Source organism: Castor canadensis, chromosome 7 (genome assembly GCF_047511655.1).
Source record: "Castor canadensis chromosome 7, mCasCan1.hap1v2, whole genome shotgun sequence".
NCBI lineage: Eukaryota > Metazoa > Chordata > Mammalia > Rodentia > Castoridae > Castor > Castor canadensis.
In genome coordinates this window covers 63,948,372-63,973,938 of record NC_133392.1, presented here as the reverse complement: position 1 = coordinate 63,973,938, position 25,567 = coordinate 63,948,372, and the positions used below count along the sequence as shown (strand labels likewise).

Here is a 25,567-nt window from a genome sequence, read left to right as displayed (position 1 = left end):
AGATCACCTGTGCAAAAAACATGAGACCTTATCTAAAAAAATAACTAAACAAAAAAGGCTGGGGGAATGGCTCAAGTTATATAGGAGATGCCTAACAAAATGAGGCCCTAAGTACCTCCAAACAAAACAAAAACAAAAAAGATAACTTTCAAAAAATAAACTGTTCAATTCATCAAGAAAAGATAACAATACAAAGTTATACTTGGATGGACCAAATAAAATGGCTTGAAAACATTTTGGGGGGAAAATCTTGAGAAGAAAAAAAGAAATAAACAAATAAATAATTTTTTTTTTTGTGGTGCTGAGGAAATGTGGGATCTTACACATGCTAGTTATAACCTCTACTGACCTATACCCCCAAGCCCAAAATATCAATCTTAGTTGATTTTAACAACCCTCTTTCAATAGGTGACAAAACAGGCAGGCACAAATACAAGTAAGAAAATGTACTACTGTATCCTAGAAAAATGAAAACTACACAGAAACCTGCATATAAATATTCATAACAGATTTATTTGTAACAGAAAAAAAAAACTGAAAACAATCTAGTGACTAAACAAATGGTGGTACACCTATATAATGGACTAGTATTTGGCAATAAAAAGGAATGAGCTTTTTGGATAAATCTCACAGGCATTGTGCTGAGTGAGAAAAAAAAGCTATTATCAACAGGTTACATATTTTATGATTACACTTATAAAACGTTTACCCACAAAGGAACAAAATTACAATCATAGAAAGCAGATCACTGCATGCCTGGGGTTAAAGTCTGGGGACTGCATGACCATAAAGGCATAACATGGAGGAGTTTGTGGTGACCAAATAGTTTGATACCCTGACTGTGGTAATAGTTACAAAAATCTGGACATTATCAAGTCTTATACAACTGTATGCCACCACCATCTAAGTTTTGTTTAAAGTGTATAAAAAACTGATGAAATTTTAATATCTGTACTCAACTTAATAGTACTATACAAACTTTAGTTTCCTGGTTTTTGTAACATACCATGATTATGGAATATCATTGGACCAAATTGATTGAATAGTGCACAGGAACTCTGTACTTCTTGTGAGTAGAGTTTTCTTTGCAACTTCTTGTGATCACAAAATATTTCAAAGAAAAGTGGGAGAGATATAAAACATTTTAAAAAAATAATTAAGAAGCTGGGGTCATGGCTCAGTGATATGGCATGTGCTTACCATGCATGGGTTCAATTCCCCAACACAGCCAAAAAAAAAAAAAAAAAAGTTAAAAAACAAAGTGACATCACTGCAAATGGCAGAATAAAACTGCCCAAAAAACCCCCCTTCCATAAAAGCAACAAAAACACTGGCAAAAAAATTATCTTTTTAGAACTCTAAAATATTAATCAATAGCTTGCCAAATCTGAAAAGCATAAATTCAAAAAAGATGGCTGAGAGTCACTCCAAACTGGGGAACTGAAGATAAAATGGTTTTCCACCTCAAATAGACAAGCACTGGGCAGTCAGAGTTGATCCCCAGCAAGATTATCTTTCATAACAGATTTCTTCTGGAGAATAGGTAAGGTTGCGGTTTGTCAAAACTCTGCTTTAGCCAGATGTGGAGAAAAAGAAGGAAAAAAGGTTACAAAAATTCATCCAATTCCAGGTTTGATAATGGAGAGCGTCTTCAGAAAACAATTTCTACAGAATGGGTTGAATCAACCATCTGTATGGCCCAAGTACTCCTCTAATGACTAGTGAATGAGGAAAGTGTGCTCTAAGATGTTGACAACTGATCATACACAGTTGTATTTGAAGGAAACTGCCAAGAAGTGGAAAGCTGACGATGTTAGACAAGTAGATGAATGTGAGCATCTAATAAAGAATTGCTCTGTTTCCTCACAAATAAATGAGGTCATGTTGGGAATTTCCTCTGCAAGGGGCCTGACTGACATACAGTTCCATAAATGCTCATTTGTCCCATTATCTTTCTTGTATAACTAAGTATTAATATGGTTTTAACAAGTAAATATGTTTAGGTTACAAAACTGACTCATCTTTACGTAATAGAGTCACAATATCCTCCAAATCTAAAGAAAATAAATAAAAAGCTATGCGAAGTCAGCTGAATCTCAGTAAGAACTTTGTGGCATTTTGACTTGCTCTATTCCTATCTCCTTCACCCCAACTCCACAGTAGTCTTGAAAAGCAACAACCCTCAAACACAGTAGAATCCAGGTGCAAAGCAGCCACTGGAGGGGTGAGAACAGCATTGGAGCACTTTCAAACCCCCATTTTTGAGAACAGCTACTATTTCAGCTAACTGGCAGTTCCCTGAAAAGCCCCACTCCCAAGGCTTCATTTGACCGGATTTAGGAGCTTGCCCAGTGCTAACAGTCTTTTCTCCAAGAGTATTTGTTATAAACAACTAGCTGCATTTGTTTAACATCCCAGCTGCCTAAGGCAATTGGGGCAAACAAAAAGCTAATCAGAAACATAAAAGTAAAAGTGGTAGAATGACATGAGTCATTTTTTTGAAATGTTTTGAAAAGTTCTGACTATTCCTGACAATCCTGATGTCACTAGCATGTGCCCAGGGTTGTAGGCATGCTCAAGAAGACCTGAGAAGGCCTGAAGCAGTCATGAGGGTTGTAAAGCCTGTCTAAGTGTTTAAGATGTGCCTGGACAAGCACATAAGGCCTCTCAACAATGACTGGAAAGTAATAACAAGTACCAACAAGAATATGAAAGAATTGTCTTGCTGGTGGGAATGTAAAATAATGCACCCACTCTGGGAAACAGTTTGGCAGTTCCTTAAAAAAAAAGTAAGCATAATCGCTTAGACTTTTGGCTAAGATCAAGTCCAAGGACAATATATTATATGCATTTTTGGACCAGGAAGATGGTATAGGAGTTTGTTCTATCCACTCCACACATGTACCTGGTATTGCAGTGCCTCCAGGAATGGTGTACACTCTTTCCCCACCATCGCCACCCCCGCCTACAATACCACATGATCCAGCAATTCCACTCCTAGTAGAAAAAAACATGACAACACAAAAACTTGTACATGAGTGTGTATAGTATCATTATTCATAATAAACCAAACTGAAAATAACCTAAATATTTTCAGTTGATGAACTGATAAACAAAATGGAGCGTATCAATACGAGGAAATATTACTCAACCATAAGAAGAAATGAGATACCTATACATGCCACAACATGGATAGACCTTGAAAATATTAACCTCAAAAAAGCCTGGCATAAAATGTCAAACAAATATTGCATGATTCTACTCATGAGATGTCCAGAATAGGCAAATTCATAAAGGCAAAAAAGAGATTAGCGATTGCCAAAGGATGTATGAGGTGGGGAAGCAGGATGTAAAATGACTGCTAACAGGTATAAGGTTTCACTTTGAAGTGATGAAAATGTTCTGAAATTAGATAGTAGTAGTTGTACAACCTTGTAAGTATAGCAAAAACTACTAAGCTAAGTGACTGTACAGTATATGAATCATATCTCTACCAAAATAATAAATAAATTGACCTAATAAATATTTATAAAACACTAAACTCAATTGAGGTATGAGTTTTTTACTCAAAATATTGTTGAACAGAATCAAAGACTTCAAAAGCACATATAATATTCACCAAAACAGACCACAGGCAAGTCCATAAAACTAATCTCAGTAAATATTAGTGAAATTCTAAACAATATATTCTCTGCATGTGTTTATACAGATATGTGTTTATTATATGTGACAATATAGTCTCTGAATAGCATGAAATAATATTCAAAATCCAGCCGGGGCTGCTTGGCAAGGCACTGTCCAAGACACACTGTATGTGTCTCACTCACGCGCGCACACACACACACAAACACACACACAAATAAATAAATAATTGGGCCAGGCCTGCTGGCACAAGCCTATAATCCCAACACTTGGCAGGCAAAGGCAAGGGATCACAAGTTCCAGGCCAGCCTGGGCTACAAAGCAATGTCCCTATCTTTAAAAAAAAAAAAAAAAAGTGTATCAATTTTTTAAGATAACTTGAAAATTCTTAAATATAAAGAAATTAGGTAATAAGCTTTAAATGACATATAAATCAGAAAAATTATAGTAGAAATTATAATGTAATTTGAATTGAACACAGCATATCAAATTTTTATGATGCCACTAAAGAAGTAGAGGGGAATGGTTTTATATAGGAAATTACATGTATTAAAAAATAAGAAAAGTTTAAAGTATGTAATAAAAACTTTCAACTTGAAAAACTGCCAATTAATTCAAAAGAGTAAAAGCAAGAAAATAAAAAAATGAGAAAAAAATTGAATAGAAAAATATTTTTAAAACATTCAACAAAATCAAAATTTGGATTTTTTCTTTTTTTAAAGAACATTACAATTGCTAAATCCCTAGCAAAACTGATCGAAAAGTTTAAAAGGCATACTAATGTTAGGGAATGAAAGGACAGACAGGACTGGCAGAGTGGCTCATGCAGTAAGAGTGCCTGCCTAGCAAGGGTGAGGGCCTGAGTTTAAACCCCAGTGCCACAAAAACAAAAAAAAAAAAAAAAAAAAAAAGGAGAGACATAAAGTACTTCCCACAGGGAACAACAGGACATTTAAGAAATTTTATGAGCAACTTTATAGCACCTTACCAAAATAAATTCCTTTAAAAACACAACTTCCCAAAACTGACATAGGAAAAAAATAGAAAATCTCAACAATTATGGGTTAAAGAAACTGAACCCAGGCTGGCAGAATGGCTCAAGTGGTAGAGCACCTGCCTAACAAGCATGAGGCCCAGAGTTCAAACTCCAGGACCACCAAAAAAAAAAAAATCCAAAGGAAATTGCACTCATAATTTAAAACCATCCACCCTTTCTCCTAAAAAGTACTTTAGACTCAATGGCTTCACTAATGAATTCTACCAAATGTTTAAAGTAACAATAATAATCTTACAAAGCTACAATAATTAATACACAAATACATAACAGAACAAAGTAGTGAACCCAGGAAAAGATTCGTACCTAGTCAGTCAATTGAGAACCTTCTGAGAAACTGTGCCATCACAGCCAAAAATTGGTTTAAGAAGGATCATAGACCTAAATGTGAAAGGTAAAGCTATAAAATTTCTAGAAAAAACAAAAGGATAAAAGAAGTTTTATAAGCCTTGCTTGGTTAAGGAAAGATTTCTAAAAACACAAAAGATAACCATAAAAATAAATCAAATCAACAAATTTAACTTGCACAAAATTTAAAACTGCTGCTCTAAAAAGACATTATTAAGAAAATAAAAAAGAATGGCTCAGGACCAGGAGAAAATATCTGTTTGAAGGGGGATATGAATCTAACATATAATTTTAATCCAGAATATAAAAAGAACTAAAAAAAAAAAAAAAAAAAACCTAGACGCCAGGTGGTACACACTTCAGCCCTGGGGAGACCGAGGCAGGAGGATCAGGAGTCCAAGGTTAGCCTGTGCCACATAGGAAGACCCTGTCTCAAAAAACCAAAACAAACAAAACAGATAACCCAATCAAAATACAGGTGTTCCTTGACCTTATACCTGGGCTACATTCAGATAAACCCTTTTAAGTTGGAAATGTCCTAAACCGAAAATGTATTTGTACACCTAACCTACAAATATTATAGCTAGCAACATAATACATTGTAGAGTACTGATTGTTTACCTTAGGGATCACATGGCTGTCTGGGAGCTGCTGCAGTGTACTGACACAGCTCAGAATCAGGAAAGAATTGTAACATACTGCTGGCCCAGAAAACATCAAAATTCAAAGTACAGTTTCTACTAAGTGCATATAGCTTTGACACCATTCTAAAGTTGAAAAATCATTATGTCAAACTATCCTAAGTTAGGGACCTCATTCTACATAAAAAAAGATGCTTCAAAAGAAAAAAATAAGCAAATAACCAATTATTACATCATTAGTAATCAAAGAAATGCAAATTAAAACCACAGTGGAACACAGGGTGAATGTAATAAAATTTAAAATGCCAAACATTTTCAAGAATGGAGCAACTGAACATTTGTAGCATCACTAGTAGGAACATGAAATTAAAATTTCTATTGGGGGGAAAAAAATCTCATGACTTTGAACATAGTAAACATAATCTACCACAGGATACAGCAATTCATTTACTAAGTATTTAACCAAGTCCACATTAAGACTTCTGTAAGAATGTTCATAGTAGCCAAAAACTAGAAGCAAGTCCATCAAGAGAACAACTGTTGGTATATACATATAACGGGATATTACCGGCAATGAAAAGGGACAAACTACTAACACATACATCAAAATGGGTGAACCCTAAAATTATGATGAACAATAGTAACCAAACATAAATAGTTCTTACTGTATGATTCCATTTATATTATGTTCTAAAACAAGCAAAGTCAGAAAGTAGGGCTAGGGGAATAGCTCAGTGGAAGAGCACCTACCTAGCATACACAAAGACCTAGTTCAATCCTCAGCATTGCCAAATAAAAAAAAAAAAAAAAAGTGGCCTGACAAGGGTCATGTGTGTCCCTTGGTACTTAAGGCCAATCCTCCCATCTGTATTCCGAATATTCTCTCTTCTAGTATTTGCAAGAATATTTGATCTCTTCTCTCTGACCAGCAGCATTCTTTTCAGTATACAAGTATGTTGACATTTCAGCCCCTCCCCCCAAAAAAATCTTTAACCCAACATATATTTCCAACTACCATTAGTTTCCTGCTCTTTTACAGCAAAACATTTCCAACTTGTAAATGCTCCATTAAATAACAAGTTCTCTTAAGCTACATAAAATTATTTTAAATTTGGTTTTCAGAACCTTGGGTGTGACGTAATGACTAACACTTATATTGCAATTTTCAGCTTATAACACATTTTTTATATATAATCTTTTAGAGACTCACAATAATAATAGGATGGTATTGTCATTATCTCTAACAGAGGAGGAAACAAGAAGTTCAGTAAGGTTATATAACTTGCCGAAAGTCAGACAGCAAATAAATGATTTCAAACTTCAAATAATGAGCTCTCTTGTCCAATATATTACATTTTGATATTCAGAATTCTCTTTAAGACAAAAATGTCTGACCAAGAGAACTATCCAAACCTAGCCAAATTAGGCTAATATTCCATTATCTTGGGGCCCTATTTCAATTAACATTTCAACAACTAAAACCTACTATATAAACATATTATTCTGGGCTGGTAGAGTGGCTCAAGCAGTAGTGCATCTGCCTAGAAAGCACAAAGGCCTGAGTTAACCCCAGTGCCGTCAAAAAAAACTTTTAAAAATATGACTATTCTGTATAAGTGGATGACCAGATAATTTATTATCCAAATTGGACGCTTTTGAAAATAACTGAAAAGCTATTAATACCTATAGCATTAATATAATGTTAACAGCAATAATATATAATTACTATGATTGATTATAATGTAATATTTATATTAATGTCATATTGATCTTGATATTATAAATATAGATGCTGATATATTAATAATTATATCAAGATAACAGGCATGATCCAGGATTGTCCTGAGCAAACTGGGACATATGGTCATCCTATTTATAAGCTAGCTTTATTATTTAAAAAATAAAAACCCATACTTATGCTTTATTACAGAATTTTTTTAAATAGCAACTTAAAACCAGGGAAGCATGAAGAGGTAAAGAGACATGACTAATGACAAGTGTGGAAGGAAGGGTTAACATTCAAACAGTCTACACAATCATTTTGGTTCCGGTTTTATCTTCGACAGTTCTGCTTAATGTAGCAATACTGTGGCTGGAAAGATTCGGAGTTACAAAACCTTGTATGTTTTTTTCAAACAGATGACCTATTTATAAATATGAGCATTAACAGCTGACACGCTGCATATAAGAAAAAGATTACTGTTTTAGTTCTTTGAAATTGTTTCTCAAATGAAACAATTTGACTTCATTTTAAAAGCTTATTTGACTCACTAAGAAATCTCAAAAAAGTTATGCAGTAATCTAAAATTTGCAATTCTTATGGAAAAAAAAAAAAAAACCACAGGTCCTAAAATGAGTTCGAAAACTGTTTAAGTACTCTAAAGAAATAAAAACAACAAAGTAAGAAAGTTTCAACTTTAGCCTGATTTTAGTCTCCATATGAAAGTTCCCCATCAGAGTGGCTTGGCAGATCTATTGGATGCACCTCAAAAAGCCTTGAGTGTTAGGAGAAAATACCCCAGGACCCCACCCAACCCACATAAATTTTCCAACGTAGGCCCAATCCACAGAAGTGGTTCCAGAATCATCATGTTGAGCACAGTCATATCCAGAGTCCCAGAATAGTCTTAGACCAAACCTAAACTGTCTGGGAAAGCCAAAGAACAGAGTTCTTTAGCTCTACAGCAACCCTTTCCCTGTTTCCCTAACTCATTTGCCCCGTAGTCTCTGACACAAACCCAGGCTGTAAGCAATGCCCCAAACCAGACTAGATACTAATGTTAGGAAAACAAGGCAATATCCCAAAAAGGTATTTTACAATACTGTTGCCCAGTGAAAAGTGCATAAAGGAGTGATGAGAACATCTAAATTCTATCTTACGCTTTCCACTGTTAAAGAAGGATTTACCACTCCAATTTAGACAAAAGTTCAGTAAAAATTCTTTCAGTCCTGATCCTCTACATTTTACTATGCCTCCTGAATCTAACTCAGGCTTCAACATTCCTATTGGGCCAATTAAAAACGACAAAAGCATCAATTTATCAAAAATGTTCTATCATTTCCCAAATGAAAACTAAATGGAATCTGATATACATAACAAAAGATAATTTTTTCTTGGAACATATTTGGTTTTAAAAGCTGTAAATTTAGACTCTTCGCCAGTAATGATGTAGCAGGTAGAATACAAATGATGAAAGACTATCTCCAGCCAAATTAAAAAATCTTAAGTTTAAAAAGAAAAAAAGCTTTTGTTTAAAGTCATTAATTAGGAAGTTCTAATAGCTGAATGCTATGCTACAAGGGCACTGAGTGAGGCATCTATAGATCTAGGTGCTAGTTCACGGTAAGTAACTATTTACATGACCTTGAATAAATCAAGGGTTTTAGTATCTTCACTTAAAGTTTGTTTTCTGTTTAAAAATTTAAAATACAGAGCTGACGAAGTGGCTTAGGTGATATAGCGCCTGCCTAGTAAGTTCAAACACCATTACCACCAAAAAAAATTTAAGATCGAAACATATCATTCCCTGGAGAACTCAAACTGCATTTTAAGACTATAATGCATTTTTAAAATGCTTTAAAAGTTATATGTATTTCCGGGTGTGGTGGTATACACCTATAATTCCAGTACTTTGAAGGCTAAAGCAGAGGATTCCAAGTTTGAGGCCAGTCTGAGCTACACAGCAATCTGAGCTACACAGCCAGACCCTGTCTCAAAATAAAACAAAATTTAAAAGTACTTTTACACTTACCCAATAACACTGTAGGATACATGTTACTATTGCCAGTACTGAGTTATTTCATTAAATAAATGTTCAGAGTGGAAAAGAATTGGAAAAAACCCTCAATTAAATCCTAGGTATGTTGACCACTGGTCTGATTACCAATCCCGTATTTTTTCACACTCATTGCAAAGACTGACATATTACTACATTCAGCAAAAAATACTTTAAGTATGGAGTAAAAGCAGGAACCTGGACAGTAAAAGGGGTCATAATACCTATCTTTTGAGCTGTTAGACTGAGCACAAGATGGCAACGTCTAACATCGTGATTGAAAAAACTATGACCTAACCATAGTAACTGCAGACTTCACTAGGAACTTTCAAAACTGCCACCATATAAAATTACTTCATCTTCCGAGGGGTCCCTGCCTACTCCTGAATATACATAATGAAGTTCATTGCAGGACCAGAAAAAGGAAAGCAAGAGTTACTACAGCCCAAACATTGTATGCACATATGAATAAAAGAAAAAAGGAAAAATAAAAATAAAGAGTTACAAATAAAGAGTTACTACAGGTCTCTCACAATATATACTTTATCATCTTTGTCCACAGAAGCAGCTTTTTTCAGGAAATTTAAGCCGTACACTGTTCCTATAAAGGCACCATAAACTACATCCTGACTTTGCACAAAGCAATGAACTTTTCTTGGTTCCAGTTACTCAGGCAAAAAAATGTAGTTGCTGCTTTAGGTAACACCTGAAAGAGAATTTTTTCTAACCATGTCACTATGGCTGAAGATTAAAAAAACAGACTACACCTGAAGAAGCAAACACAAATAAGCTTCATTATCAGTTATCTATGTTTTCAAAGTATGTAAAAACTGAAGTCAACTTTTAAGTCAATCTTCTGAAACAACAACCACTCAACCCGTACACTAAAAGACACATCCTGTTCTCACTTGCTAAACAGCAGAAACTTTAAACTTGCATATTTTTCCAGTGAGGAAAGATGACAGTCAATGAAAACTGAATCTACACAGAGCATTTGTTCAGCATGCATGAGGCCCTGGGTTCAATTCCCAGCACCAAAAAAAAAAAAAAAAAAATTGAATCCACATAACACATTCTGGTCAGGCATCAGTGGCTCATGTCTGTAATCCTAGCTACTCAAGAGGCAGAGATAAGGAGGATAGCAGTTTGAAGCCAGTCCAGCTAAATAACTCAAGAGGCCTTGCCTAGCAAGAACAAGGCCCTGAGTTCAAACTCCGTACCGCGAAAAATAAGAACACATTCTAAAGACAGAGAGCATTGGACCAGTGCACCTAATTAGCAGCAGTCTGTGAGGATGGAAATGGAAATAGGAGTGGGGAGAACAGGAATTAACACACGGCATAACATTACCCTAATTTATCCTAAAATACCACTAGCTTTAAAAGCTTTATTTATATGCCCCAATGTAATTTACTGTGAAACTTTCCCATGTGGTTTTCCACATTTCAGCACCTGAGTTTCTCCTTTTCCATGATGAGACAAATACTCTTTGTCTATTTTAGTACAGAATTATGCAATTTAAGAGAAGCAGACTGTGTCCAAATTCACCATTGCATCTTATCTTATCCTAGAGTGAGGTTCTAATGCTATCTCTAAAATGTGTAGTCAAAATTACAAATGAGACTCTGTTAAATTACCAGAACTTATGCCTCTGAAAGTTCACAGCCCCAACTTTACTTCTGTCCGTATTTGTGCTGGGGCCTCCCTTTCTTTGGGAAAATGAAGGCCAAGGTCTACTTTTAAAGAGGCATTTCAAAACACTGGGTAAATAAGGCAATTTATCTCTTTAGAAGCAATTGAATTTGCCTGTTAAACATTGAGTAGAGAATACATTTAGAAGGTGGAGAAGCCTGTGACCCTGTCAACCATTAACCAAAAAAGAACATTTCAAAACCTGGAGACTCGTTTTAAGGTTAACCGGGGTCTCGTTTTACTGCTATCTCACAAAATTCATCTCGCTTGTGACTCTCAGATAAAAGCAGTTAAACATGGTACCTTCAAGAACTAGAGTACTAATTCCAATCACAGACGGTTTGGAAACACACAATTTCACAACTTGGGGGTTATCAACCTGCCTCACAGAAGAGCCAACTCCGAGGGTCTGCTCATGTCCAACAATGAAGTTCTGTCAGAGGCGTGGACAGCAGGCATGGACACACCATCGTTCGTGTCACATTTCTCGGCACCAGGGTCACCCCGAGGTTGGGCGGGGGGGGCGCGGGAGGTTGCTACATTTTTTCATAAGAAATCTGTTACACAAGCTGAGAGAGGGTCACCTCAACCAAGCGGCGAATAACTGGACAGTACCATGTGCCACCGACCCAAAAACTTCTGAGGAACGCAGAAATGCCCTAATGAGAAATGCAGGGAGCACCACCAACAAGAGGGGGTCGGGCGACAAAGGGGGTGCCCAAAACACCCAAGAAAGGGGGCGACAGCCTTCAGGCGGTGGGGAGGCTCGCGCAGCCGGGCGCCGTGCAAGCTGCCGCCCTCAACGCTCTGCTGCTTACCTGACGGACGTCATGACTTCACCTTCCTGCCCCACGCCACCGCGCCCGCGTCCGATGCTCGGCGTCCGCTCGCTCGCTTGGGCAGCAGCAGGTACCACAGCAACTGCTCCTCTGCTCAGGCACTCAGCGACCAGAGCGCGTCCTCACACACCCCGCGCGCGGGCGGCCCCAGGCAAGCCGGCTCCGTGTGCTCATTGGCGGCAGCCGGAGGGAGGGCGGACGCTCCGCCCCGGCGGACAGCTGGAGTTCGTCCCCCAGCGCCACGGCCACGGCGCGCAGCCCGTGCGGCTCGTGCCCGCTCGCTGGCGCGCGGGCGGGCTGGGTGGCCTGTAGGCTGGCTAGCGGGCGTGGTAGCCATCTTGAGTCCTGGTAACAGGAGCCCCTACCCCAACGCCTGGCTCACAAGGCACAAGGTTGGGTGCCCGCCTCAAAAATGGCCGCGCCGCTGGCAACTGGTTTCGCAGTCACATGGCCACAATCTGCCTCAGCAAGCTAGGTCTCTTTCACAGCACTTAGGAAAGGGACACAGTCAGGGTAAATCGCGGATGGGGTTCAACAGCCTGCAAAAACCATTTGCAGAGAAGAGCGATCGCCTGGGAAACCTCAACCCGCGAAAAGCGGACACGTGGCAATAGCCGCAAGAAGGAGATCAATTCCGATTCCCCGGCCTTTGAGGTCTGATGGTATGAAAAGATCTGGAACTCCAGAAACACTTAAAAGCTTATTTAATATGGAACTTTGCAGGTTCACTCTAAACTTTGAATCAGAATCTAGGTGGGTGAGACCCGTGTTCCAAGAATGCATATAAACTTTTATGCCCTCGGAACCAAACTAGGCCCACTCCACGATCCTATTTGCTACACTTAGTTGTCAGAATACCTCACTTTCCTCAGAAGTATGCAAGCTATAAAACAGGCATTTAAAGTCACAGGAAAAAGACTGAAAGGTACTCGAACTCCTGGCTCTTAACATTACAATGTAGTCAGCTAAAGGGTTAAGAAACCGATAATAACCACTCATGCCTGTAATCCTAGCTACTCAGGAGGCAGAGATCAGGAGGATCTCGGTTGGAAGCCAGCCCGGGCAAATAGTTCAGGAGACCCTATCTCCAAAACACCATCACAAAAAAGGGGGCTGGTGGAGTAGCTCGAGGTGTATGCCCTGAATTCACGCCCCAGTGTGAAAAATTGGGAGGGGGGAAACCAGTAACTGCTTTATGTCCCAAATGGCTTTTCTTTACCCTCTGTACAATAATACATATATTTGCAAACAACATCATCCCAGGGAATTCTTTTAATAACCATATAGGAAGGTGATCAATTTCATGCATCTGAAATACATCAGAAACTGAACCCAATGCCATGCGATATTAAAATGTGGCTGATGGGATTAAAGAACTGAGCTTGTAACTTATTTTTAATAAAGTTAAAACTAAAGCAATGTTATTTTTCTGTTGAAGCTCTGAAAACAATACTCCAAAGTGAAAGCCTCAGAAGCAAAGTTTCTCTCTGATCTTCTGTCCTATCTGCTTCCCTTTTTACCCCACAAAGCAAGACTTCCCTAAGAGAAGTCATACCAACTTGAGATGCCTTCTCCCAGCAAACAAGCTATATAGCCCAAAAATATTATTCTTATCTTCCTCTGCCTTTCTATTTTAGAGCTAACCATAAACAAATTCTCTGACTTACTATGATAAGTACATAGATGCTAAGACCCCACATTTCAGAAAGGCTCCTGCCCCATACTGTGAAGTAAGGAATGCTGCACAGAGAGGACAAGAACAAACAGGACTTGCTGAATTTCCCCACTCGATCTATTAGCATTAGATTTTATACTTTTTGTCCAATCACATTCCTACACTGCTTAATTGAACAACTTAACATAAGCATTAAAATGGATAGCTCACCCTGGGTCATTGGTCTTGATTCTGAAAACTCCCATGTTGTCTAAAACTATGATCAAATAAGTTTTTATGCTTTTCTCTCGTTAACCTAGCTTTTTTGTTATAGGGGTATTGGCCATGACCCTGTTTGACAGGCAGGAAAGGGATGGCCCCCTTTTCCTCTCTGTATCCCATTAAACATAATATTACTGTTTTGGTTGGAGTACATTTCACTTTTTGTTTTGTTTTGGTTTTTTTGTGGTGCTAGAGATTGAACCCAGGATCTCCCATATGCTAATCATCCACCAAGAACTACATTGGCAGTAAGCTTTACCACTTGAGCCACACCCCCAGCGTTACATTTTATTTTTTAACCACTGAAAAATTAGCATCCAAATTAGGAAAATTAAGTGTACATAGCAGATTTTTCAGGACTTAATAACAATATATATAATCTCAGCAATAATTTTTATATTGAATATATGTTGAAACGATAATAATAGGGCTAGTGGAATGGCTCAAGTGGTAGAGCACTTGCCTAGCAAACATAAAGTCCCGAGTTCAAACCCCAGTACTGCCAAAAAAAAAAAAAAATGAAAATTGAAAATATTTTAATATACTGGGTTAGATAAAATATATCATTAAGATTAATTTCATCTTTCTTTTTTAATGTGGGAAGTACAAATTTTTAATTATATGAGTATTACATTATATTTCTACTGGACAGTGCTGGTCCACAGTCTAAGTTAGCCTTCTTTCTTATCTCTCATTGCCTCTGTGACAGTATAATTATGTTCACAAAATGAAATTAGTAAGGAAGCCAGTTTATACAAGTCTGCTTTCCTTGCTAGCCATCAAAAAACATCAAACATTCCAAAAGATTGCAACTTTCTTTGGAAAATGTTATTTTTAGCCTGTTTTTGTTTTTTTTTTTTTGGCGAGGGCGGTATTTTGTTTCAGGGCATACTAGGCAAGCACCTTACCACTGAACTATGTTCCCAACCCCTTTTCCTGTTCTCTTTACTTTGGGAAATGCCTATCTATAATGAATCCATGGACTATAAATCTGACATATTCAGTCCATGATTAAAGGCTGTTAAAACACTGAGCTCTACTTTGTGTCCTGAGACTTTGACCAATTGACCACAAGCAGAATTAGTCAACTGTTCCTCTGAATTAAACAATCCAAAAGAAAGATGCTGCTAGATAGCAATTTAAACTGGTGGAGACACTGACTAATTCCAGTTTCCCTCCTCCTCTTCAAGAAAATGTTAATAGACAAACCACACAGACTAAAATCAAACCAAGACTAATCCTTAGGATTTCAAAGCCTTAAAGTAACTTTTAATGTGGGACACCATGTCATGTAAAGCAGTGCTTTTTTTCAAACTTTAATATGCATACAAATCATGTAGGGGAATCTTTGTTAAAGTACAGGTTTCACTCAGTAGTTCTCAGTGACCAAGACTGTGTGTTTGTCTATGTTCCCTACTTTCACCAATTGCTTCTGATCTGTGGGCCAGACTGAGTAGCAAGGTTATAAAGGTAGCAAGATAGACCTGGCTTAGAACTCCTGCTTCACTTTCCATTAGTTATGTGACCTTCAGCTGGTTCATTACCTTTCTGTCCCTAAATTTAACAAGTACATGCTTTTCAGGGCATGGTGCACATTAAAATTTAACTAACTATAGTAAAGTATCTAACAGAGACTGTGACATATGACATAACTATCATTTTGCTATTATCAAACTAGTTTAAATTGCATCTCAGAGAAGCATGATACTAAAGCTAATATGAACTTGACACTCTGCAAAATAATTTTTTTAATGTTTTTGTTCACATTTACCATACTGTAATTTTTAGCAATAAGATTTAAAAAACAAACAAAGTCCGGGTATGAGAGAGTGTTGCAGAGCCCTTGTCTAGCATGTACGAAGCCCTGGGTTCAATCCCCAACACAGCAAAGACAAATAATTTTTATAAAACCTTAATTTTGCTACCAAAACAACTAGATTTAGAACTTTGGTTATTTCTTAAACAAGTATACTAAATCCCTGAGAGAAAAGATAATTAATTAAAGATAATTAAAGCCACACTGTAACATAAACTGCTTTTGCTAAAAAGAACTGACTCCTTTCTTGGCCCCATGAATTAACTAAAGCAGAAGAAAAGCCTGACATCCCTTCCTCCATCTTGTAATGTCTTTGTTCTAACTCATTCACTTTGCAGGCACCTTGAGTTCAAAAAGAACAGACTGATTAATAACATCTTTATGGTAAGGGACCAAAACTACCCCAAGAAACAGCAGTCTTGCAGGACAAACGACCCCCACTCCTAAATGAGGACAATTACCTATAATGATATGGCTGTACCCTGGTGCAACATGGGAACCAGATTGTTCCCCTCAAGTGATGACAACAACAACTTCTTTAGAACCCTCAGAGAACCAGAACTGAGATAATAATCAGGCCACACTTTGACCAAGACTGTTCAATTATGCATCCCTCTCTTCCCCTGACCTAATTCTTCCTCTAAGAAAACCTAAAGCTCATGCCTATACCCTAAAGATGGCTAAAGGTAAACTGAAGTGCTTTCTGCTGGTGCCACATAAAGCTCCTTTTTCTGCCCTTCACCCTGTCTCTTTATTTGGCATATAGAGGTGAGTGGCAGAATCTGACATATGGACTCCCAGGAGTTTGGGCCTGGGGTCTAAAACTCTGGTTTAGCTGAACATTCAAAGATTTTTTAAAAAAACAAGACTGGCAAAGTGGCTCAAGTGATAGAGCACCTGCCTAGCAAGCATGAGGCCCTGAGTTCAAACCCCAGTTCTGAAAAAAAAAATTTTTTAAAAAGAAAACTCTTACTAAATGACACTTTGTATCAAACTTAATCAAAAATTTGGAAATATTTTTTACTCATACTCACTTCCAATAAGATTATTCTCTTAAAATGTATTTAAGATACCAGTCATTTCAGCAAATAAAACGCAAAAATATTATTTCAACAAACCGGTCTTAGATATGTTTGTTCTTTCAGAGTCAATCAGGCAGGAACAAAAGAACAGTGAAAGTATGAGGGAAAGGGATGTAGCTCAATGATACAGCACTTGCCTGGCACGCACAAGGCCAAGGCCAAGTTCAATACTAAACACTAAAAAAAAAAAAAAAAACTGATGAGGTGGTACGCAACCATAATCCCAGAGGATCATGGCCAACCTAAGCAAAGTTAGTGGGACCCTATCTCAAAAGAGCTATAGGCATCATAACTCATGTAGTAGAGCCCTTGACTAGCAAACACAAGACCCTGGGTTCAGTCCCCAGGTATGAGTAAAGGATGCTTTTCCAGGTACAGTTGCAGGGCAATGGTAGCCTAATCCTAGCTACTCGAAAGGCAGAGATTTGTAGGATAGTTCAAAACCAGCCCCAGGAATCTTGAAAATAATCAATATAAAACATGGCTGGAGGAGTGGCTCAAGTGGTAGAGTACCTACTCAGGAAGCATGAGACCCTGAGTTTAAACCCCAAGGCTGCCAAATTCAAATTCCCTTCCTCAGCCACTCAGGATATTTTTCTAACCTTCCCCACCCCACTCCACCCCCATCAATTTTCTAAGCCATTTATTTCAACCAGATTCTTTCCTAAAGGCCAATCTTATCCCCCTTTAGGGGAAAGCAGTCCATTGAAATCTTTACTTCCTTAGATTAATACATAAATAGTCTATCTACTTTGTCTACTCTTGAGTTAGTACACTACTATAAAAGCAAACTCCAAATAACTAAGTGCTTCTAGATAGCATAACAAAGATGTGGACCCACCTACTCATCTTTTTGACAGATGCTTCAGGTCCCAAAATAAAAGCAATGTTGTCTTCAAACACAAGTCTGTTGTTAAGGATGCAATAAGAAATAAATAAAAGGACTCTCAATACATTATTAGTGGGAGTGTAAATTAGTACATTTCTAGAAAGCTTTTTGGCAATATTTAACACAAATCCCATTTTCAGGCAACTGTTATTTAAAGTAGATCAAGGTGAACAAAAATTTATATATCCAGTTACCCATTTCAGCATTTACAATGTCCAAAATTTATTATACCTACAAAACAAAAAAAAGTAATAGTTAAATAAATTATAGAACATTATGGAGCTACTATAAAATATTTCCATAGGGTTTTGTTGCTTTGTTGTTGTTGTTTACAGTACTGGGAGGTACACAGAGCCTCAAGCTTGCCTTCTATTGCTTTTTGTTTCTAGTTTTGTTTGTTTGTTTTTGGCAGTAATGGGGTGAGGGCTCTGTACTTGAACCACACCTCCAGCCCCAGTTTTTGCTTTTACTTTGGTTTTGCTTTATCTTGTTTGTTTTCGAGGACTGGGATTTGCACTTCCCAGGCAGGCTCTCTACCACTTGAGACACACCACCAGCCCTTTTTTATTTACTTATTTTTGAGATAGTCTCACTTTATGCATGGATGGCTTGGAATAGGATCCTCCTAATTACATTTCCCAAGTTGCGATGATGACAGATGTGCCACCACACTCAGCTTTTATTGGTTGTGAGAGTCTCTCTCAAACTTTTTTCCCAGGCTAGCCTCAAACCTAGATCCTCCCAATCTCTGCCACTCAAGTAGTTAGGATTACAGGCTTGTAACAATGCCCCCCAGTTTATTTTGTTTTTCAGATGGGGTCTAACTAACTTTACCCAGGCTGGTCTTGAACTTGTGATCCTCTTGTCTCCACCTCCTGATAGCTGCAATTTACAGGTATGCAACAACACCATGACCAGTTTTCCAATGTATTGTTTTAAGGACATAGGAAAATGCTCATGATACAAGACTAAATTTTAAAAAAAGAAAAAAGAAAAAGAATGCAGAATATGATCTTGACTGGGTTTTTACAAAATATGTACCAAACTGGGCACTGGTAGCTCCACCTGTAATCCTAGCTTCTTGGGAGGCTGAGATCAGAAGGATCATGATTTGAGGCCAGCTCAAGCAAACAGTTCATGAGATTTCCATTTCCAAAATAACCAGAGCAAAATGGACAGGAGGTGTGGTTCAAGCAGTAGAGTGCCTGCTTTTCAAGTGCAAAACCTTAAGTTCAAACCCCAGTTCCACCAAAAAAATTAAAAATTAAAATAAAAAATACATACCATATATGCATAGGAAAAAAAGACTGGAAAGAAATCCACCTACATGTTATTACTCATTATCTCTGAAAAGTAGGATAATGGGAAATTTTTTCTTCATTTACATTGACATAGTTTATAAACTTTCTGCTATACATTGGTTTTTTTGTAGTATTGATTTTTTTGACTTGGATCTCACTATGTAGCACAGGCTAGCCTCAAACTCATGATCCTCCTGCCTCAGCTTCCAGAATGCTAGGATTACTTTGTGATATTAAATTTTAATTGTCTTTTTTAATGGCTTAAAAATACAAAACATTCCAGCCCTTTTTTAAAACTTGTATTTTTAAAATCATAACCATCAAACTCACTTTATTTTTAGAGGAATTGGGTTTACTTTATAAATGTCTCATCTTTTCACCTGTAAAAGATTCTTTAAGATGCAAATAACAAAAATAAAATGTTTTTACAATTTTCTAGGTTAATTTTAAATTATAACTTCACAAAAGTTAAAAGTGTAAAAATACCACTTCAGAGATTTGCTTAAAAGCCCAGCTGTCATCACATGAATCTGGAATGTTTTCCATGCATGTTCCTTAAAAATACATCCCCTCACTTAATACTAAAAATACAGAGATTTTTTTGTTTTGAGTTTTTTTGTTTGTATTTTGGCGTCACTGGGATTTAAACAAAGCCGACATTTTATGGCTTAAGCCACGCCTCCAGCCAAAAAAAACAGTATTTTTAAAGCAACCTGTATCATATTCCAAAAAGAGAACTTTCTAAAACTTGTCTCCCTGAAAGAAGTTAAAATCCAGGAGCCTAGAAATTTTACGATGGGAATTGTGATCCTGTACCAATAACACTCTGACCTTCGGCAAATCATTACCACTCCAACCATCAGCTTCCTTATCTCAAACACAAAGGAGTTGATTATAGGTCACATCTCAAGTCTGTTTCAGTTCCTACAAGCCAATGAAAGAAAAACTGTCTAATTAATACAAATTGGGTTTCTTTTAAAGAACTGATCAATTTTAATCAGTTTTAATTATAGACAAGGTTATTCAAATGCTGTTAAATGTATTAACTTTCTCCCCCAAGAGACATTTCAAGAGGTCTATTATTGTCTTATAATTATTACCTGTATATTCTTAGATAATATTTCATTTTAACAACACATATTCAAACAGAATACAATCTTTACATAAAACCTGACAATTTACTTCACTGGAGAATTTGAAGAGGACAATAATGTTTGATTGACTAAGCTTTATTTAGTAAGAATTTAGCAAAACTCAGGCATACCCACACAAATGCTTTTTTTTTTTTTGCTGTACTGGATTTTGAACTCAGGGCCTACATTTGAGCCACTCCACCAGCCCTTTTATTTGTGTGTTGGGTATTTCAAGATAGGGTGTCAAGAACTACTTTGCCCAGGCTAGCTTTGAACCTCGATCCTCTTGATCTCTGCCTCCTGAGTAGTCAGGATTACAGGCACAAGCCAATGGCGCCCAGCAAGTGCTTCTTTATTTTCAATGAGCTACAAATCTCTAAAACTCAAAGAAAACTTCCGATCTAAAATTAGAGGACAAAAGTGCCTATCAATTATTGATGCTAAAGAACATATTTTTAAACTATGCAACTAAATACCACTATCACTGCTTAATGAAAAGGGCATTTTAATACTGAAATATAGAAAGAACATCACAAAAATAAAGGCTACTTATTCCCAAAGGACTGTTGGTAACCTTATATAGTATATTTTTATATAAAAGGTTTTTCTTATTTTCTTCATTTCACCACAGATCTAATCTATGATGCTTCACAAACAAGCTGCTGCTTTGTTGCTTGTTTGTTTTTCAGATGAGACATGCATGGTCTGACTATGTAGCCCAGGCTAGCCTAGAACTTGCAAGATTTAGGAATCATTCATTCATTAATTCATCAAATATCTGTTGATGACTACTACACTAGAGATTCAGCAAGGATCAAGAACCTGTTGCCCTTATGGAACTTACATTCTAAGGGGCCACAGACAATCAAGTAACAAACAAGAACACCAACCACAAAGTGATCAAAAGTGCTGTCAAAGAATTAAAACCAACAGATCAATGTAAAGAAGGCTTTGTATTAGTCAGACTTTTGCTTCACTGTAACCAAATACCCAAGAAAAGCAACTTAAAGGAGCAAACATTTTTGGTTCAGTTTCAGAGGGTTCAATCCACCATGGCTGGGAGGGCATGGCTGAGGTGCAGTTTACATCATGGCAGCAGGAAGCAGATAAACAAGGAGACAGGAAGAAACTAAGACAAGATTTAGACCCCAAAGACATGTTCCTTGGGGGGCTATTTCCTACAACTAGACCTCAACTCCTACCTTTTACCACCTTCTAATCATGCCATCGTATTATGAATTTATCAAGGTATTAATCTATTAAGTCAGAGCCTTTATGATCTAATTGCACTCACAGGTACACCCAGAGATGTACCTTTTCCAATCTCCTAGGCATTTCTTAATCCAATGAAGTTAACAATCAAGATTAACTATCAACTTCTTTTACACTGAGTAGCCAGGGTAACAGGAGAAAACTGGGTGACAAGAAGAGCTAGGTAGGAAGGGCATTCCAGATAAAACAGCCCTAAAAGGAAAACTAGACCATAACTGTAAAATAAAAAATGCAAAAGAAAGGAAAAAGAGTATCTGGCCAGTGGCAAGGGCAGATGATAGCAGTTCTGATTTTGTTATGAGCATGATAGGAAGCCACTGTAATCAAGCTTTAACCTTGCTGATATGATCTCATTTTGTTTAAAAGATTACCCTGGCTATAGTGTGGAGAATGGAGTAGAATATGAAAGCAGAAAAACCAAATTAGAAGGCTAGTACAATAATTTAGGTAATAGATAATACTGATTTCCACTATAAAGATAGGATGGATACAAAGAGAAGGCAATGGATCCTGGAGACATTTTGGAGGTAGACTGATAGGACTGCCACTCCCCCATTGCACTGATTTTTGGTTTTTTGCATTGGTCTTTCCATTGATTACTTTTGAGATAAGGTCTTTCTTTATGCTAGGGCCAGCCTCAACTACTATCATCTTTTTGCACTTCCCCAGTAGCTGGGATGACGGGCATCACTGAATCCAGCTATTGGTAGAGACAGGGGTCTCAAGAACTTTTTACCTAACCTGGCCTCAAACTCTGAACCAACCACCACAACCAGCTACAAAAGAGATTTTGGAGACTGGAGGTGCAGTTCAAGCAGGAGATCGCCTGCATGAATTGAAGCTCTGAGTTGAAACCCCAGTGCCACCAAAAAAAAAAAAAAAAAAAAAGTGAAAAGACCAAATGAGATTTTTGTGTAGCTCAAGTGGTAAAGCACCTGCCTTACAAGTTGAAGCAATGGGTTCAAACCCCAGTACTGTTTAAAAAAAAAAAAAAGTGAAATAAAAAAACTCTTTTTTCCCCACTGTGCAAGAATTTACTATGAAGGTAAGTAAATCCCCAATTGCAGCCATTCAGATTATACAAATGAAATTTAGACTTTAGGACAATTACTATTTCATATTAAAATTTTTTTGGGGGGGTTGGTTTTCTTGAGACAGGGTCTCACTATGTAGCCGACACTGGCCAGGAGCTCATGATCCTCCTTCCTCCGAAGTGCTGGGACTGCAGGAGTGAACCACCATGCTTGACGAATAGTTTTGTTTTGTTTTGTTTTGTTTTTTTGTGGTACTGGGGCTTGAACTCAGGGTCTTCACCTTGAGCCACTCCACCAGCCCTATTTTTGTGAAGGGCTTTTCAGGATAGGGTCTGGAAGAACTATAAGCTTGGGCTGGCTTTCAACCGAGATCCTCCTGATCTCTGCCTCCTGAGTAACTAGGATTACAGGCATAAGGCACCGGCGACCTGTGAATATCATGCCTTCCTTTATTTTTATTTTATTTTTTAAATTTTTTTTCTGGTGGTATTTTATTTTTTGTTATTGTTGGGTTTTGAACCCAGGGCCTTGCTCTTGCTAGGCAGGTGCTCTACCACTTGAGCTCCATTTGCCAATAGTTTTTGTTCTTTTGATTTTGTTTGTTTTTGCAACACTGGGGATTAAACATGGAGCCCTACACATGCTAGGCAGGTGCTCTAACCACTAAGAAACACCCCCAATATTCATACTAAAATTTTTTAAGAGTTTGAAATAGAGACCACAAAATGATCACAGAACCATCTACTGTTAAAAAGAGGAGGAGGGAAAAACTCTTAGACACCATAAACAGCTTCAGCAAGGTGGCAAGATACAAAATCAACTTACAAAAATCATTAGCTTTTCTATACACCAACAAACTGAGAAAGACTATATGGAAACAATTCCATTCACAATAGCCTCAAAAAAAAAAAAAAAAAAACAAATACCTAAATGTAACAAAGGATGTGAATGACCTCTACAAGGAGAACTACAAACCCCTGAAGAAAAAAGATCAAGGAAGACTACAGAAGGTGGAAATCTCCCGTGTTCATGGAATGGTAGAATCAACATAGTAAAAATGGCTACACTACAAAAAGCAATCTACATGTTCAACGCAATTCCCATCAAAATCCCAATGTCTTTCATCACAGAGATTGAAAAATCTACACTAAAGTTCATTTGGAAACACAAGAGACCACGAATAGCCAAGGCAATACTCAGCAAAAAGAGCAATGCTGGAGGTATCACAATACCCAACTTCAAACTATATTACAAAGCAATAGCAATAAAAACAGCATGGTACTGCCACAAAAAGAGACATGAAGACCCATGGAACGGAATAGAGGACCTGGATATGAATCTACACAACTATGCCCACCTGGTTTTTAACAAAGGCACTAAAAACATGCGATGGAGAAAAGGGCCTCTTCAACAAATGTTGCTGGGAAAAGTGGTTATCTGCCTGCAGAAAACTGAAACTAGATCCATGTCTATCACCCTGTACTAGCATCAACTCAAAATGGATCAAGGACCTTAATATCAGACCCAAAACTCTGAAGTTAGTACAGGAAAGAACAGAGAATACTGTGGAAGCAATAGGTATAGGCAAGGACTTCCTTAATAGAACCCCAGCAGCTCAGCAACTAAGAGAAAGGATGGACAAATGGGCCATGAAATTAAAAAGCTTCTGCACAACAAAAGAAATTGTCTCTAAACTGAAGAGACCACCCACAGAGTGGGAGAAAATATTTGCTAGCTATATATCAAAAGACTGATAACCCAAATATACAGGGAGCTCAAAAAACTAAACTCCCCCAAAATCAATGAACCAATAAAGAAATGGCCAACTGAACTAAACAGAAGTTTTTCAAAAGAAGAAATTCGAATGGCCAAAACACACATGAAAAAAATGTTCACCATCACTGGCCATAAAGGAAATGCAAATCAAAATCACACTAAGATTCCACCTCACCCCTGTTAGAATAGCCATCATCAAAAACACCACCAACAACAAATGTTGGCGAGGATGTAGGGGAAAAGGGAGCCCTCATACACTGCTGGTAGGAATGCAAGCTAGTACAACCACTCTGGAAAACAATATGGAGACTTCTTAAAAATCTAAACATAGATCCAGCAATCCCACTCCTAGGGATATACGCAAAGGAATGTGACTCAGGTTACTCCAGAGACACCTGCATACCCATATTTATTGCAGCACTATTCACAATAGCCAAGTTATGGAAACAGCCAAGATGCCCCACCAATGACGAATGGATTAAGAAAATGTGGTAGTTATACACAATGGAATTTTACTCAGCCATGAAGAAGAATGAAATCTTATCATTTGCAAGTAAATGGATAGAACTGGAGAACATCATCTTAAGCAAAGTTAGCCAGGCTCAGAAAGCCAAAAATCATGTTCTCCCTTATATGCGGACTTTAGATCTAAAACAAATGCAGTAATATTATTAGACATGAGTCACATGCTAAGGGGAGAACACACACAGGAGGAATAGGGAAAGACAGGAAACCCAAAACTTGAAAGTGTTTGATGTGCCCACTGCAGAGGAGCTAATACAGTAACCTTAAAACAACAGAGGTCAACATGGGAAGGTGACCAGGAAGTAGTGAAAAGGTCAGGTAGAGATGAATCAATTCGGGTTGTAATACACATGTGCATGGAAGCAATGCTAGGAATCTCTCTGTATAGCTATCCTTATCTCAACTAGCAAAAATGCTATGTCTTTCTTATTTTATGTCTACTCTAAAACAAAAAAGAAAAGGGCAGAACAGTTTCATCCTGGAAGCAAACCTGGGCGGGTGGCGGGGTGTGGAGAAAGGGGGAGGGCAGTGGAAGAAATGGCCCAAACAATGTATGCACATATGAATAAATGAATAAAGAAAAAAATGGGTAGGAGGGCATATAATTTGTCTGACTCTTAGTGCTTTATTACACTAAAAAATAAGTGTGAGTTATACTAAAATAAATCCTTGCTAAAACTTAAAAAAAATAAGTGTTGTCTCAAACAGAATATGCAGTTTTATCTCAAAAATCTCCTAAAAGGTCAGGTGCCAGTGGCTCACACCTAGTCAAAAGGCAGAGATCAGGAGGATCTCAGTTCAAAGCCAGCCC

The 25,567-nt window shown here is 37.5% G+C and overlaps 1 protein-coding gene and 1 pseudogene across 3 annotated transcripts in view; one reads left to right on the top strand and one right to left on the bottom strand.

The window, feature by feature from the left end:
• Positions 1–25,567, bottom strand: part of Adk (adenosine kinase) — a 502,187-nt gene that overhangs the window by 461,363 nt on the left and 15,257 nt on the right. The window contains exon 1 of one of the 3 annotated variants that reach the window (XM_074079213.1): positions 11,972–12,122. The exons of the other annotated variants lie outside the window; for them this stretch is intronic. Within the exon in view, the coding sequence (XP_073935314.1) occupies positions 11,972–11,985 (14 nt within the window). The 5' untranslated portion in view covers positions 11,986–12,122. Of the gene's footprint in view, positions 1–11,971; positions 12,123–25,567 lie in introns of those variants that run through there. 3 annotated transcript variants of the gene reach the window in all.
• On the top strand, positions 2,796–2,942 carry LOC141425108 (U2 spliceosomal RNA; annotated as a pseudogene).